The sequence below is a fragment of the Trichomonas vaginalis genome, chromosome IV (assembly GCF_026262505.1).
Source record: "Trichomonas vaginalis G3 chromosome IV, whole genome shotgun sequence".
In the NCBI taxonomy this organism is placed as follows: Eukaryota; Parabasalia; order Trichomonadida; family Trichomonadidae; genus Trichomonas; species Trichomonas vaginalis.
Genome location: NC_067206.1, coordinates 24,344,236 through 24,359,619, shown reverse-complemented (window position 1 = coordinate 24,359,619; position 15,384 = coordinate 24,344,236). Strand labels below are relative to the sequence as shown.

Here is a 15,384-nt window from a genome sequence, read left to right as displayed (position 1 = left end):
CCCAGACCTTTGGGTCAAGCACATTCATTGAACTCTATACCATGCGAATACAGTCATAAATGGTGGCATGTAATCTTTACTTTGTCCCGTTGTTTGCGTATATCCTGAAACGAAATGTGTATGGTTTCCTTCTCCCTGAGTGTCATCCCAGTAACAATTTATAGCAAACTTAACGTCGTCTTTAACATCATATCCTTTACCTTTTGTCATTCCTGACCAATCCCAATATCTATGCTTATGCCAACCTGCTTGAGATGTACTTAAATCTATGTAGTGACTGTGTGCAGGTAAATTTTCACCTGAAATCGTTTTACTTCCACCTGTTTCCTTTGAAGAGTTTGCACAATACAAAAACCTGTCAACTATTTGTTCCCATGCACCAACACCAAACATTACTTGAGGACCTCTTGCATCCATAGATGTATAAATAGAACCTACTGGGTTCATTAAATCAAACATATGAGATATTATAGGATTGTCTCTTTTGAACTTAAAATATAGTGTAACTATTTCAGGTTTCTTCTGGTTTGTGTCAGAATATTTTTTATAATATAATCTTATGTTTTCAGGGTAGGTAAAATCTTGACTATAATATTTATTTCTGTCATCTGTATAATAATATACTATTCTCGTTTTTTCTATTGCATTATATCTTTTATATCTATAATAATCTAAATATAATGTTAACTTTTGTTCATCTACATGTGGTGTTCTGACATCATCTCCATAGTCATAATAATATGGTGCTGGAGCTGGGTCAGGCAATGTCATATCTGCCATTTCATAAACTCTTAAATATTTCTTTTGTTCGTCTCCATATAAGTTTAAGTAACAGTTGTTGTCTAATGGAACTTTAACTTGTGTACCATTATTCTTTATATAGCCTACATACATTTCATTGTTATTTTTCGGAATGAGTTTATACCGTATACCATTTTTTAAGGAGTGTACAAACTCCCATCTAAAATATTTGTTTTCTTCATAGACAGAAACATCCCCAACAATAGTTTCAATATTTTTTGTTCCTATCAAACTTTGGTATATTTCGTTAACATATTCCTTATCCGCCTTCTTCTCTAACTCATCGTTAACATATGTTTTATCTGCTTTAAGGTCTAAACATCCTGAAACCCATCCTGTATCAGCTTTAACTTTAAAAGTCTCCAATGTCCATTCATGATACCATTCAACCCTTTCTTTAATTTCATTATCTTTTTCATCAACATAAACCAAATTTGCCTTCTTCATTAACTCACTATCCACATATTCCTTATCCGCCCTCTTCATTATGTCATTTAGGAAACCTTCTATGAATTCCTCATTTAAATTAAATCTTCCAATCTTCAAAACTTTAGGAAATGCATTTAATGCGTAATATCTCTGTTCTTCTGGTGGAATTGATGTTATATCATCCGTTATTCCTTTAATTTTTGAATTCATAAATAAAATTTCTTTTATATTTGATATCACCGCACCACCTTTGCAAACGAATTCGAAATGGTCATTTTTCAATACTATCTCCAAATCTCCATATTTCAACCTTTGCGTTTGTTCTGCCGTCTTTGAATTATATGCATATATGGCGTATGTAATGGTCTGAGGGACCTGGGTGCTTTGCGCCTTAAGTTGCTGTTGTTTAATCATTTATTATGATTTAAAAATATTTAATCCGTTATCTCATCAGCTATTTTTTCTATTTGAAATTGCCATAATATTTCATTCATAAATTCTAAATCACAATCAAATAGGTCAGTTATTCTAAATTTAATATTTGATAAATCTTTTGAATGAAGAATAAATGAATTCCCGGATAATTGAAACGGATATGATAAAGAAAATGTGTTTAAGTTGATGGATAAAATGTTTTGTATTGATGGGTAAGAGTTAGGGTCTAATGTTTGATGTGAAAATCTCATTGGGGTATTAACTTTATCACATTTGATTAAAATGAAATTGGAACCAGTGTCAGAATACAAAACATCCCCAACATCTTTTTCAAAATTTAATATCCCCAACAATGAACGAAGATGAGGAGTACAAAATTTAATTTTCAGCGGAAATTTAATAAGGTTATTTATTTCATCAAGTTCAAAAAGTTTATCGGGTTTTGATTTAAAATTTTCTTCATACCATACGATAAATGATTCATTTAAATAACTTAAAATCATGTTAATATCCCATTTCGCTATCACATTATTTATATACATATCATACGTTTTTTCATGGTCATCTTTAATAAATGATATATAATCTGAAGGGTCTAAAAGAATGGGATTAAATTTACCACTCACAGAAACGAGAGTAACATTATAAATTCCGCTAACTGTTAAATTTAATTCACAGTTATTATTCGAAATAATATTGATAATTGACATTTTTATTACGATTAAAAATATGGTAAAGCGTTATTTTCCAGTGATAAATAAAACTAGAATAAGATTACCTCAAGAATTCATAAATTCAACGAATAAGAAATTCATTCATGTTATAAATTTTAGTGTTTTCAGAAAATATGAGTCAATGTCATATTCATCAACAGGTTATATTTCACTTCATTCAAATTTAGTTCAATCAAACCCATATAATGACCATTTCATAAGATTTTCAGATGGTATTAAAAATGTAATTGATAGATTAAAATATGAACAGATTGACAATATCGAATTTTTGGAATTTTGGTTTAAATATCCCGATGGAAAAAAGATTGAAGTTAAAGATAAAGCTGATACTATAACAAAAACAATTACAATGACCGATCCGGATAGTGGGGAACAAAAAGAAATAAAACAAACGATAGAAACTGGTGAAAGGTCAATTATTATTGATTATGATTCAAAGGATTATTATTCGATAATGTTAATGCCTTGAATATTAAATAGCCTTAACAAAGAATTTTCAAGTGATATTTTATATTCATCAACTATTTTATTGTATATGTTATTATAAGTTAAATGTAGTTCAGTTGTTGCTCCGTTCTTTGATATCTTAATTGTGCTAATATCCTTTATAGGATTATTTTTGCAACTGTTCCGCAGCATGAACCTCATCATCTATGAAAAATTGAATCTTAACGTCTGAATCTTGAACATCACAAAGAATGGCGATAATGTGAATTAATGATTCATAAGGTAAAATAATTAAAACCAGATTGGTCAATTAAATTTATTATTGAATCATAATTATTAATTATTATATCACGGTAAATTTTCATTAATTCAGAATTAATGTCTATTTTATATGGCGCATTGCGACTGGAATCGTAGATTCCTGGGTTCTCGATGTTTGATGAAAGAGTGGGGGTATGTTGGATATGTGGGATTTCAACGGGTTCTTTACCGGGTTCAGATAAAATGATTGGTCTCCATCTTCTTTATTTTGCTCCTCCTCTTTCTTTGGAAGTCACGAGTTAATAAATTGGACTGTGTTGCTGACCTTGTTAATTCAGGACTAACATTAACTTTAACATTTTGAATAATTCGTGATTTATCATCATTTACGTTATAACCAACCGTAATCTCTGCTTTTTGCGTTTGTGTGTTCTTTTGACTTGTGAAACGTCTTCTCATTATAATTGAATAAAAAAAAAGAAAAAATATATTTAAAGTTTTATTTAGTTGTTACGGTAATATCCCAAGGTTCATCATTGTTTGCTTATACTTTCTTGTAACTGCACCAATATGTTATTGATATTGCTTTGAGTTTCTTCCAGTCTTATTTTATCATTTACAATATCTTTAATCATTCATTACATGCATTCTTAAACCATCTGATTTTTCTAATTTACGTCTATCACTTCTCTTTAATTAAATCAAAGTTATAACCTTGTTGAGAATAAAGTGGTTTCTTTATCAATTCCTTGAACGCTTCTGAAAGTGAAGATGAAGAAATTCTTGCCACTTGAATTGGTTTAAATTCTGCTTTCATTGCTTTTCTTCTGTTCATTGAACACTGGATCGAATAAAGCAACTTTAAAGAATTTCTTAGCTGGAATTTCAGGTTCTCAAATTTGCATATTGACCATAAACTGATTAACATATCGTGGTAATCCATTCGGTCCCTCTTCAACAGCATTTAATTCTTCATTGAAATAAGAATATGGATTAAGATGGTATGAATACATTGGACCATTTTCACCTTCTCCAATGTATTGTTTAACAGCTTTTCCATTTTCATCAAATTTCATAGGATAACGTTCATTATATGCTTTACGTTTAGGATAATCCGTCATTGTTAATTTATACCCATTTATGACTTTAATATTTCCTTGACCATCAGTAACGAAAACTTCATTTATACCATCAGGCTTTCCATTTGGTCCTGTAATGTCTGCTTCATGTGCTTCCCAATTTGGTCCATGACGTTTGGCATATGCTTGAGCTTCTGGTAATGTTAAAACGTTTCTCATTTGTTTAACATCCTTTTGAAGACCGGCAACAATGTGGACTAATTCTTTCATTCCGTCTGGAACTTTCATAGTTCTATTATATGCACCCTTTTTGTTTGTCCTTTGTTTTAATGGAACCTGTAGAAGATTTGCTATTTCTGTCATGTTTAATTATAAATAAAAAATAAAAATTAATTATAAAAAGTTAATCAAATTTAACACCTCCTTTATTTAAATCAACTATTATTTTTCCATGTTCACCTAATTGCTGATATTGTGTGTAAAGTTCATAATGCTCATTGGTAAATTCACTTGATAAAGCATAACGTTCAACTGTTGACGACTAACCCACTGAAATGAAAAGTGTTGATAGATTTGATTTAATGTTTGTGCTTAATGCTTTGAAGTATTGAACAGCCATGAAGAATGAACATTGAATATGTCGACATTGAGTTAATAATTGATTAAAATATGATTTCTCATTAGTTATTAGTTTTGATTTCACTGCATCATCTAGAAAAATGAGTGAATGCAAAAATTCTTTATCAAAATTTGAAATAGAAAGTGTTTCAAATAATTCATCCCGTTGTTTATCAATAATTTTATCCTCTAATCCTTGCTTCTTGATTGTATTATATAATTCTTTATACATTAAAAAGTTTTTTAAATAATCTTCTGCTTCTTCTTGTGATAAATAAATAATTGGAATTTTGATTAAATGCTTTAAAGATTCAAATGTATCATCTGAAGGTGAACCTGAACGGTTGATATAAATTAACACATGTGAATGGGGGGAAGTGTTAGCAATAATGATAATTTGTTTTAATATCGTTAATGTTTTACCTTTATTTTGTTTACCAATTGCTGCAGTGATTGAATTTAAGTAACATTCAGAATATGGAATTTTCATTAATTTTTCCTTAGATAGAGCATTTCTATTATCACTCAATGCTTCATTAATCATATCATCTACGTATGTATTATATACTCCCGCTAATTCTTCAGAATTTAAATCCATTTAATCAAAAATAAATTTATAATTTTAAACATTTCTATTCATCAATATTTCATCATATGAACTTCTATACTGTGGTGGTGTACCTGTTGAATGATATTTCAAACCTTCGTCCGGTGTCCATGTCCAATACGTAGTCCTAGTAAACCAAACCTGAGGAGGATTTGTCACCTTTGAACAGTAAGTGTCATTTACACCCTGAATGATTGGATAAGCTTTCACTTGTACTGTAACTTGTGAGTGAAAGTTTCTAATCCATCAAAGAATATACCCGCTCCATCACGTTGAACTGGAATAGTGCATAAGAATGAAGTTTGGTCTTTCCATGTTCTAGCTAATGGTGTGCCATTATCATCATTCAGTGGTCTAGTTAATGAGTCCTCATATTCTTCCGTGCATTCATTCACTCCATCTAAATCAGAAGCTTGAAGCATACGTGTAAAGAATATGTCACCCACTGTGGTCATCGCTTGATCGGGGAAGTTTCTGGAATCTATAGTGACCTGAAGACCTCGAAGCATTGGATTTTCTAAAACCGTTCTTTGCATTGCATTCTTCGGAAATGTTAACACAACATCTGTAACATTATGAAGAGCGTATGAGAAATCTGAACTGATACCTTTCAGGAGTGATGCAACCTCCATTTAGTGAACGAACGTCAATATGTTGAGCTGGAATCATGAATGGATCTTCCTTACTGAATAAACGTGGTATTGCTTTAACTGATTCTTCAATTAAACCATATCCTGGTGTAATGCATTTATCCTCTAAAACTTCCATCTTTGTGCATGAAATAATAACGTTATCAACTGTTGCGTCAGCAGATGTAGCGGCTAAGCTTGTAATTAATTTGGTAGGAAGTCCGATTTGTTGGAATTTGCGATCATATTTATAAACATGATTCATAATCTTTTCATAATTTTCATCAGTTATCTTTTCATAAACGTAATTTTGTAAATCAGCAACTCTTAACGGTCAACCTGACAAAATACTAAAGTATCTCTGAAAACATAATATTTAAGAATGATTTCACCAAATGATTTAGGATAATCATCGAACGCCTGAAATGCTAACAAATCATTTACCGGAATAATCATATCAAAAGTGACATCAACTTCTTCATTTGCTTTCTTGAAAACTTCTGAAGGGTCAATATATTTACCACATACTGAGTTATCATATTTTTGAACATTATTATATAACGAATGAACAAACTTTTTAACTTTCCTTTCTGATTTTGGTTTATATGTTGCAAATGCGAAAGATTCACGGGCGCAATCCATCTGAAGATAACCAGCATCAACCTCTTTCGGTTTCTACTTCTAATTGTTTAAAGCTTTGATTTGATGATTTGTAACCAACGAATAAACGCATGCATTTAAAAGCGGCATCACATGTGAAAGCTTTATTTGAAACTAGAGTTGCTTTAACTTTGCGTTTAATATATGTGTCACCTAATTGGTTCACATCATGAGCCGGATTTGTAATTCTTAAATGAGTTTGTTTATCATCAAAATATGGAGCATCAGAGTCATAGCATGAACTTTCAAGTTCTCTATAATATCTTCTACCGTCATTCTTTGCGAATATTTCATTTATCTTTTCGAATGAATGAAACACATTTCCATTAATCGGTTTAGTGTTTGGCACCAAATAGTTAGTCGTCATTTATTAATAAATAAAAAATCAAAATTAAAAGATGAAAATGAATTTTTAATTTTAATGAAATAATCAACTATGGCTGCAGGATTCTTTAAAAAATTATGGGATAAAGTAAAAAGAGGAGCGCATAAAGTTTGGGAAACAATGAAGAAAGGAGCAAATTGGATATTTAAGAATAAAGAAGCAATTAGTGACATTGCTGAATCAATAACGCCAAAAGCTGCCCCAATAAGAGAAGTATTAAATAAAGGGAGAAAAAGTTTATCAAAGACTTCAACCGATACTAAGATAAAAATAATATTTATTTATTTTTCCACTATCTACCTCCTATTTTATTAAGTATTCCTTCAGCTATTCCACCAATTGCGTTACCTGCTTGTGCTCCCATCGCCGGATTACCTGCTTTAGTACCTAATACTCCACCTATGATAGTTCCTGCCGTTTTCGCTACTGGTGCCAAAAAGTTTGCAATGGGTTTAATAATCTTTTGATGAACCCAACCCGCAGCTTTCTTAATTCCTTCCCATAATTTTTTAAAGAATCCTGCCGCCATTTCTGATTTAATATTAATTAAAAAATATATTTCATCACTTATATTCTAATTTTTATTTAATGATAAATGAAACCAATTTTAAAAATAAATGAAACAGAGGAGGAAGAAATAAATGAAAGTAAAGATGTTCAACAAAAAATAAACGTTGTTAAACCAATTACTGAAATAAAAATTTTTTCATCTGTTGAAGAATTTAATGACTATTATGCTAATAATAAAAAATTATTTGAAGAATTGACAACGTGTAAATTGAATAAAATGTTTAAAGTTGATGGATTCAAAATTTCAAAAATAAAAGGAGTGGTTAGTTTGAAATCTATTCCTCAATCAAGAATCACCTCATTAATGAAAATAGATGATTTTGTTGCATGCTAAGTTCGGTCAACGATAGGAATTGAGGGAAAATTAATCGTCGAGGAAGTACGATTATGTAAAGTAAAAAATGTTGTGGGATTTTTAATATTGTATATAATTTTATAATAAAATTTTTGTGAGACATTTTAAGAAGCACATATAATTTTTTGAATTTAAAAATTAAAGTAGTGTTGAATGAATTTAGTGATTAATTTAATACGGATATTTCTCAAAATTAATCAAAAATAGGTTTTCAGAGAACTTTTGAGATATCTTTTCAAAATGTCTTTTTGAAAATATATAAGTATTATATCAAATTGAAAAAAGGTATTTATCAAAATTCTAAATTCTTAATAAAAAATAACTTTTCAGAGGATTGTGATTTTGAAAGCATGAGTAATAAGTAAAAAATATCTACGATTTTAATGAGGGAATTGTTCCTTATGAGGTATACATTATAACTATATACCTCATAAGGAACAATTCCCTCTTGATAGCTGGGAAACTTTCTCTGAATAACTTATCATTTGGAGAAAGTTTCCCAGCTATCTATTAGAAACTAAAGGCTGTGAGGCACTAATATATAATCAGTGCCTCATAGCCTTTAGTTTCTTATTAAAAACGAGAAAACTTGTTCGAAATGATAAACAATTTCGAACAAGTTTTCTCGTTTTAAGGAGGGAATTGTTCCTTATGAGGTATACAGTATGAATATATACCTCATAAGGAACAATTCCCTCTTGATAGCTGGGAAACTTTCTCTGAATAACTTATCATTTGGACAGAAAAGTGACACTTTACATGGCAAAAAATAGAGCCTTACTTTTGAGATACTTGAGATTGAAACTGAATCTTATGAGGCGGTGATCTTGAATCACTACCTCATAAGGTTCAGTTTCATATAAAATTTGTTGCAATTTGTTATTCTTTTGCAATTATTTCTTATAAGATTTTACATCTTTTAGCGGGGAATGTTTGTTATCATGTATATATTATAAATATCTACACGATAACGAACATTCCTCGCTAAATTGCTGAGAAACTTTGAGGAAATGTCGAACAATTTCCTCAAAGTTTCTCAGATTTATATAGATCACTAGAGTCCCCTAGGCACTGATTCTGGTTCAGTACCTAGGAGGCTCTAGTTCTCTAACGAACTGATAAAATGTTTTTAAATTTTTGGATATTGCTACCTGTGAAGCACTGACTTCAAGTCAGTACCTCACAGGTAGCAATTACATTGAAAGATGGGAGAAACTTTGTCCGAATGTTAAACTATTCGGACAAAGTTTCTCACATTTGTAGTGGAGATGGAAGGCTTTGAGGTATATTGTATTAATATATACCCCAAAGCCTTCCATCTCCACTTGAAAGTGTCCAAACTTTGGGTTAATACTTTGCAATTAACCCAAAGTTTGGACACTTTCTAGAAGGAATTGGAGGGTAAGAGATATACATTCATATGGTATATCTCTTACCCTCCAATTCCTTCTTAAAATGGGAGAAACTTTGTCCGAATGTTAAACTATTCGGACAAAGTTTCTCCCATTTTTTGAAGGAATTGGAGGCTATGAGCTACTGATGCAATGTCAGTAACTCATGGCTTCCAATTCCTTCCTAAAACTCATAAAAGTGGACATTACATGCATATAAAATTTGACATGTAAAGTCCACTTTTTGTGAGCGGGGATTTGACTCCGTCAAATCCCCTTTTTCGTTTACGAGAAAGCCAAATTCTCTCAAAAAGTTAAGTAGGACCAATTTTTTATAAAAAAAATCCAATTTCATTATGAATGTTAATTAATTTATATAATTATTGAATAAAAAATTTTCTTTGAGATTATGAAAAGTTCTTTGAAAAGTTATTTTTTCTCATTTTTAAATATTGTATTAGCCTATTTATTTATAATCCAAATTAAATAACTTTAAATTCAATATTTAAAGAATAATTTTGAAGGAATTGAGTTACTTCCCCCGACGATAAAATTGAGAGGTTTACATTTTGACCGAACTTAGCATGCAACAATTTAACAAAAAGAATAGAAATTATTGAAGAGCGAATAAATCAAATTATTGATTTCATAAATCATGACTCGTTGAGCCCGGGTCCTTAAAGCCCATCACTGAGTTCAAGGTTATATTCATCAAATATTTCATTATTAAATGCAACTTCTGCTAGTTTATTTATTTTTTCAATACGATCATTTGAAAGTCTATCGTTTAATTTTTTCTGAAGTTTTTCATTTTCTAGTTCTGAAACTTTATTTGGATGATATGTAAATTCATGAAATTCTTTGGCCTCGGTTTTGATCATTAATTTACAAAGAACTTTTGTGGTTGGAATTCGTTTGAACCATTTATTAGTTATATTCGTTATATATTCAATATCTGGAATTAATTCCCAAATTTTTGCATTTTCAATTAATTTATTATCAAATGCAAAAGCAATGGGTTTAATATTATGTTTACCTTTATAATATAAACTTTCTACATAATCATCGAAATAAACATCTACTTGTTTAACATTTTCAAGAATTGGTGAAAGAGCATCCATTAATTGATTGACGGTTACGAATCTTGATCCACTCATTTTCTTACGAATTAAAAAAATAAATTATTCAAAAATGTCAGAAGAAAATATTTAAATAAATTATTTAAATTTTTTTACTCTATTCAAGAATTTTATTTTTGATATAACTCATTGAATTCAAAATTTTTTAAAAAATTGACACCATATATAACCAGTAGAAATTCTGCCAGTAGAAGTTCTACCAGTAGAAACTTTACTAGTAGAAGTTCTGCCAGTATAAACTCTACCAGTAGAAGTTCTGCCAGTAGAAGTTCTGCCAGTATAAACTCTACCAGTAGAAGTTCTGCCAGTATAAACTCTACCAGTAGAAGTTCTGCTAAAGTATTCAATTTTGAGGGAAACAGTAGAAGTTCTGCCAGTATAAACTCTACCAGTAGAAGTTCTGCCAGTATAAACTCTACCAGTAGAAGTTCTGCTAAAGTATTCATAAACACCTTTTTATATCTTATTTACATCTAACATGCACCAATTTATTTTATAACTTTATTAATACTAAATTTTATTTCATACAAAAAGTAAAAATTCATAAGTTATATATTAATTTAATAAATTATATTATCATTTATAATAAAATTTTTCGAAATGCAGATAAATTTTAACATGTTCGAAATGAAACTATTATAAAATATATTCTTTTTATTAATGGTAATATAGGAATTGTAGGAATAAAAACTTTTTATAAATTATTCATAAATTTTTAAAATCTGCTATTCGGAAGTATGTTCAAAAATCATTCAATTATGTGAGAATTCTTACGATTACAAAAAAAGTCACACAACCCGCATCATATACTACTATTATTTGCAAAATAAGAATAAAGGTATTGCCTGATTACACATCGTTGTTTTACATGAAATCATACTGAGAATGTTTACGAGATGTGTCTCTAGTACATATTAAATGTATTGTATTGATATTTAAGGCAATAGCATTGTGAATTTAGCTTATATCATTATATTTGATTATTTGATCACATTTAATATATTAATGCTTTTTATTTTTTTCTTTTAATTTTCTTGAGATTTTAATAATGGAAGAAGGTTCACTAGAAGAATTGATCAATTTAGTATCAAACGATGAAACAACTTTAGAAACAGTTTTGCTTCATAAATCTTTGGCTGCTGCACTCAAAGACGAAAACGAAGAAGTAGTTGATTTCTTATTGAGTGGCAAATGCTTCCGAAAAATACTTAAATATTCACTAGAAGATGATTTTATGGATAAGGAAGACTTCTACACATATTCAGAAAAAGCCACTCTAGTTTTAGTTTCGAAATCTCCAATACAAGATCGTCTTTGCAGTGATGAAGGATTCACACGATTCTTATTAAACTTTTTCGATAAAAATGCAGCAAAAATACCTCTATTATCTCTTCATTTTACACGAATTCTTACAACTTATTTAGCTTTCACTTCTGGATCTTTGCTTTCAGATATGCAAGACATATTCCCAGAGCTTATTAAACGTCTTAACGACGGAATGTATAGCGAATTACTTCTTTTAATTCTCATGAAATTCAACTTTTATATCGAAGACAAAGATCTATTACTTGAACAGCTAAGCCAAGCGATCCAGTATAAAGAAACATTTGCAATTCCCGCAATATCTATAACAACCTGGTTTTTACCAAAATTGGCAGAAATAAATGCCGAAAATCCATTTGAAGATTACGACTATTCGGGCATTATTTCAGCTCTATTCAATGCTGTGCTTAAGGAAACAGCCTCAACTCAGTTAAAAATGCTTGCTTTTAGAGAAATTAAATTAATCAAAAAACAATCATCGTTATACAATAAAGAAATAGCAGAACACGAAAATGATTTCAACTTCCAGGAAATAACTCCATATTTACCAGATTTAATTTCAATATATCCACATCAAAGCGTTAAACTCTACGACATGCTATTTAATAATCTACTCTATACATTTCTCACAAGTAGTATTGTTAAAGCTGTTGTTTTTTGCGATATTGATGAAATTAATTTAAGTATTCAAAATTCAAACGTAATTGACAAGATAAACGAAAATCTTAAACTGGAAAGACCGGATGCTCATGTGTTTAGATTAGCCAGATTCTTTAAATTAAAAGAAGACAATTTGCCAGCATTAAATAATTTTGAGTCATGGAAAGAAGTTCAGAAGGCTATTACGGCTAAGCTAGGCTTTCTAAGCGAGGGTTATGGCAAATCTTTGATGACATTTGACATAAACGCTGACATCCTTGCTTTGGACAGAGAAGCAGGAAGAGCGGCCCCAGCAATTGCTGTGCACATGTTTAATTTCGATAGTAGTGATGATTCTGATAATGGCTCGAATTACAATCCATTCGATTAATCTACTTAAAAATATTTTTGTATTTTTGATAATTTTTTAATTATTTTTTATTCATGATAATGTTCATTAAAACTGCCCATTCGAATTGGTTTTCATATCATCGTTTAAGCTCTTTGAAAGTGGAATGATGTTTTTTTTAAGAGTCGAGTCTACTAAGCCACTTTAATTCTTCTTCAAAGCAATTACGACTCAGAAACTTAATAGTGTATACTGTCCTATACAAAGGTATTCCGACCATATATCTAAATATCTAAAATCTAATCAATGAAGGAAAAATAAACACAAAGTGAATTTAAATTAAACAATTCGCGACCCTAAAGCCATAAATAACAGTCTGTGTATTCATAAAAAAGCATCAATTATGCTATTTAAAGACATTACAAATTGGCATTCATTCAAGTTTCCAGAAAAACGAAAAGTTTGGCTAAAGAACATTCCTAATATTTCAAAAAAGTTTTTGAAATTGAAAATAAAAAGAAGTAAATTTCAAAGAATGAAATTCAATGTTTAAATATTTTCATATAAGTTTGATAGGAATTATCATTCATCGGTATAATATCTCTCTTCTATAGACGGTTTGATATCGCTAAGATGAACACATTTATTAGTATCGAGAAAGTCCATCTTTGGCTCATATTCTAGGAATACGCACGTATTTGTGGGAATCATTTCGAGATCATTCTTAACTGGTGTTGTAATTGCTATAATATTAGCAACGAAAAATCCAATAATAAAGCAACCAAAGTAAAAGAAAACCGTTGTATAATATAAAAGTGGTTTTTCCAATAAATAATTTGCTTCAAGTTCTTTCATTTTCTTCGCCTTTTCTTCATTCTGACTGTTTTTCTTGTCAATAACATAGGCAGCAATTTCTAGACCAATGGAAATGATTGTTTCAATTGAGCTCATTATAGTCAATACAAGAGGTGGAACATTAGCGCCGAATGCAGCTGAAACTGAAATAAATGAGAAGATAAAACTCAAACCATTGTTTGCAATTTCGATCCAATTGTTAAACTTATTTTCGAATGGTTTAAGGAAGAAAATCAAAACGCCATAACCAACATATACGAATGTTAATAATAACATCAGACCAGGGACATATAAGTTCGCCATAATTGTTATTGTTGCAACAACCAACTTATACAATAGTGAAGCAAGGGGCCAATACTTGTATTCTTGCCTATAGTCTTTAAATAAACTTGCTCCTGCGTTCTCCATTTTGTAAGCTTCATCTCCATATTTATCATGTATTACATTTATAACGAAGAATACAACCAAAGGGTATGCAATTATTACAAAAATGATACAAAAAACAATTTGAGGAGCATATTCATATTTCCATTCTTTTGTTTGTGTTGCAAGATTAAATCTAAATCTTGTTTCACTATTACTTTCGGAAATATTTTCATTTCTAATACATGAAAAATATCTTGAAGAAAAAACATTACTTGCATAGTATGAGTAAGGATATGTTCCCGATGGACATACATTTTTGATTGTCATTAAAGAATACAGAATAGATTGAAAGATTGGCAAATAAATCGCATTGAAAATAATGAAAATCAATTTCATAGCATTTAATCTTATAAACACTTTAAGTCTGCTTAACTTGATTGCACCACATGAAGTCATCCTTAGAATTGCATACACTAAATAGCAAATTGCGGCAATGAAAAAGAATATTGTACCAACAGGGAAAAATGCTCCCTTGAAATCTTCGCTTGCATATCCCTTGATTACGCCTAGACTTGCAACCGCGCATAATAGGTATAATGCAAAGAAAATTAAATGCATAAATCCTAAGAATATACTTTTATCAAGATGCCTAAATTCGTAATATTTGAGAGGTTTGCAACAAAATATCGCTAAAGAGACAAGAATTACAAAAACTGTCACTCCAATACCTAAAACAAGACCAATATATTCCTTTGAATTTTTTGAGATTTCATAAATGCCATAACCAAAAATACTAGCTCCTGGGAAAAGGAAATATCCCAAATATATTGATACACTTCCCAAAAAAAGTTGCCCTATAAATAATAAGAACATTGGAAGTAAGATGCAATTTAATATTAGTTTGGCAGATAGACTGAGTTCCTGTATTGAGTTATTAATATCAAGAATTGTTGAAATAAAATGAATAATGGCATCTCCCAATATTTTGAGCCAGCGAGGTGGGTGAAGTTTGAAAAATCCAAGCCCAATGGCAATGTTTTGAATAAATGTAACAAACGAATTAATTAATGAAACTAGAGTTAAGCCTCCCATTTTGATTTAAAATTTTTAAATTCAATATATTTCAATTTAAAAAAAATAAAAAAATATTGAGTCCAGCATATAGAAATAATAATAAACAAAATAATCATTTTTAGAACTTTTTGATAAAAATGTCTTAGAATGCGACTATATCGTTTGTCTTATTCCAAAAGGTATATCGTTGTGAAAATCCAAAAGAAATAAAATTCAGTCAGCTCTTAAAACTATACTT

The 15,384-nt window shown here is 29.9% G+C and overlaps 3 protein-coding genes and 2 pseudogenes across 5 annotated transcripts, besides 3 other annotated features; 1 reads left to right on the top strand and 4 right to left on the bottom strand.

Annotated features, from left to right (window-relative positions):
- Positions 1 to 6,001: part of a mobile genetic element that runs on past the window's edge.
- On the bottom strand, positions 25 to 417 carry TVAGG3_0159440 (phage tail repeat-like family; the record flags this gene model as incomplete). The annotated part of the gene is made up of 1 exon (XM_051224913.1): positions 25 to 417. The coding sequence occupies one exon, from the start codon at positions 415 to 417 to the stop codon at positions 25 to 27; it is 393 nt and encodes a 130-aa protein (XP_051109899.1).
- On the bottom strand, positions 3,764 to 4,549 carry TVAGG3_0159430 (annotated as a pseudogene). Its single transcript has one exon. A coding segment is annotated over exon 1 (786 nt).
- On the bottom strand, positions 4,590 to 5,036 carry TVAGG3_0159420 (annotated as a pseudogene). The gene has a single exon. A coding segment is annotated over exon 1 (447 nt).
- Positions 6,002 to 8,640: 2,639 nt separating the features above from the next.
- Positions 8,641 to 8,727: a mobile genetic element.
- A 21-nt stretch (positions 8,728 to 8,748) lies between these two features.
- Positions 8,749 to 9,694: a mobile genetic element.
- A 1,886-nt stretch (positions 9,695 to 11,580) lies between these two features.
- Positions 11,581 to 12,893, top strand: TVAGG3_0159380 (uncharacterized protein; the record flags this gene model as incomplete). The annotated part of the gene is made up of 1 exon (XM_001303804.1): positions 11,589 to 12,893. One exon carries the CDS (start codon positions 11,589 to 11,591, stop codon positions 12,891 to 12,893), a length of 1,305 nt encoding a protein of 434 aa, XP_001303805.1.
- A 540-nt stretch (positions 12,894 to 13,433) lies between these two features.
- TVAGG3_0159370 (uncharacterized protein) lies at positions 13,434 to 14,114 on the bottom strand (the record flags this gene model as incomplete). The annotated part of the gene is made up of 1 exon (XM_001303803.1): positions 13,434 to 14,114. One exon carries the CDS (start codon positions 14,112 to 14,114, stop codon positions 13,434 to 13,436), a length of 681 nt encoding a protein of 226 aa, XP_001303804.1.
- Positions 14,115 to 15,384: the final 1,270 nt, after the last annotated feature.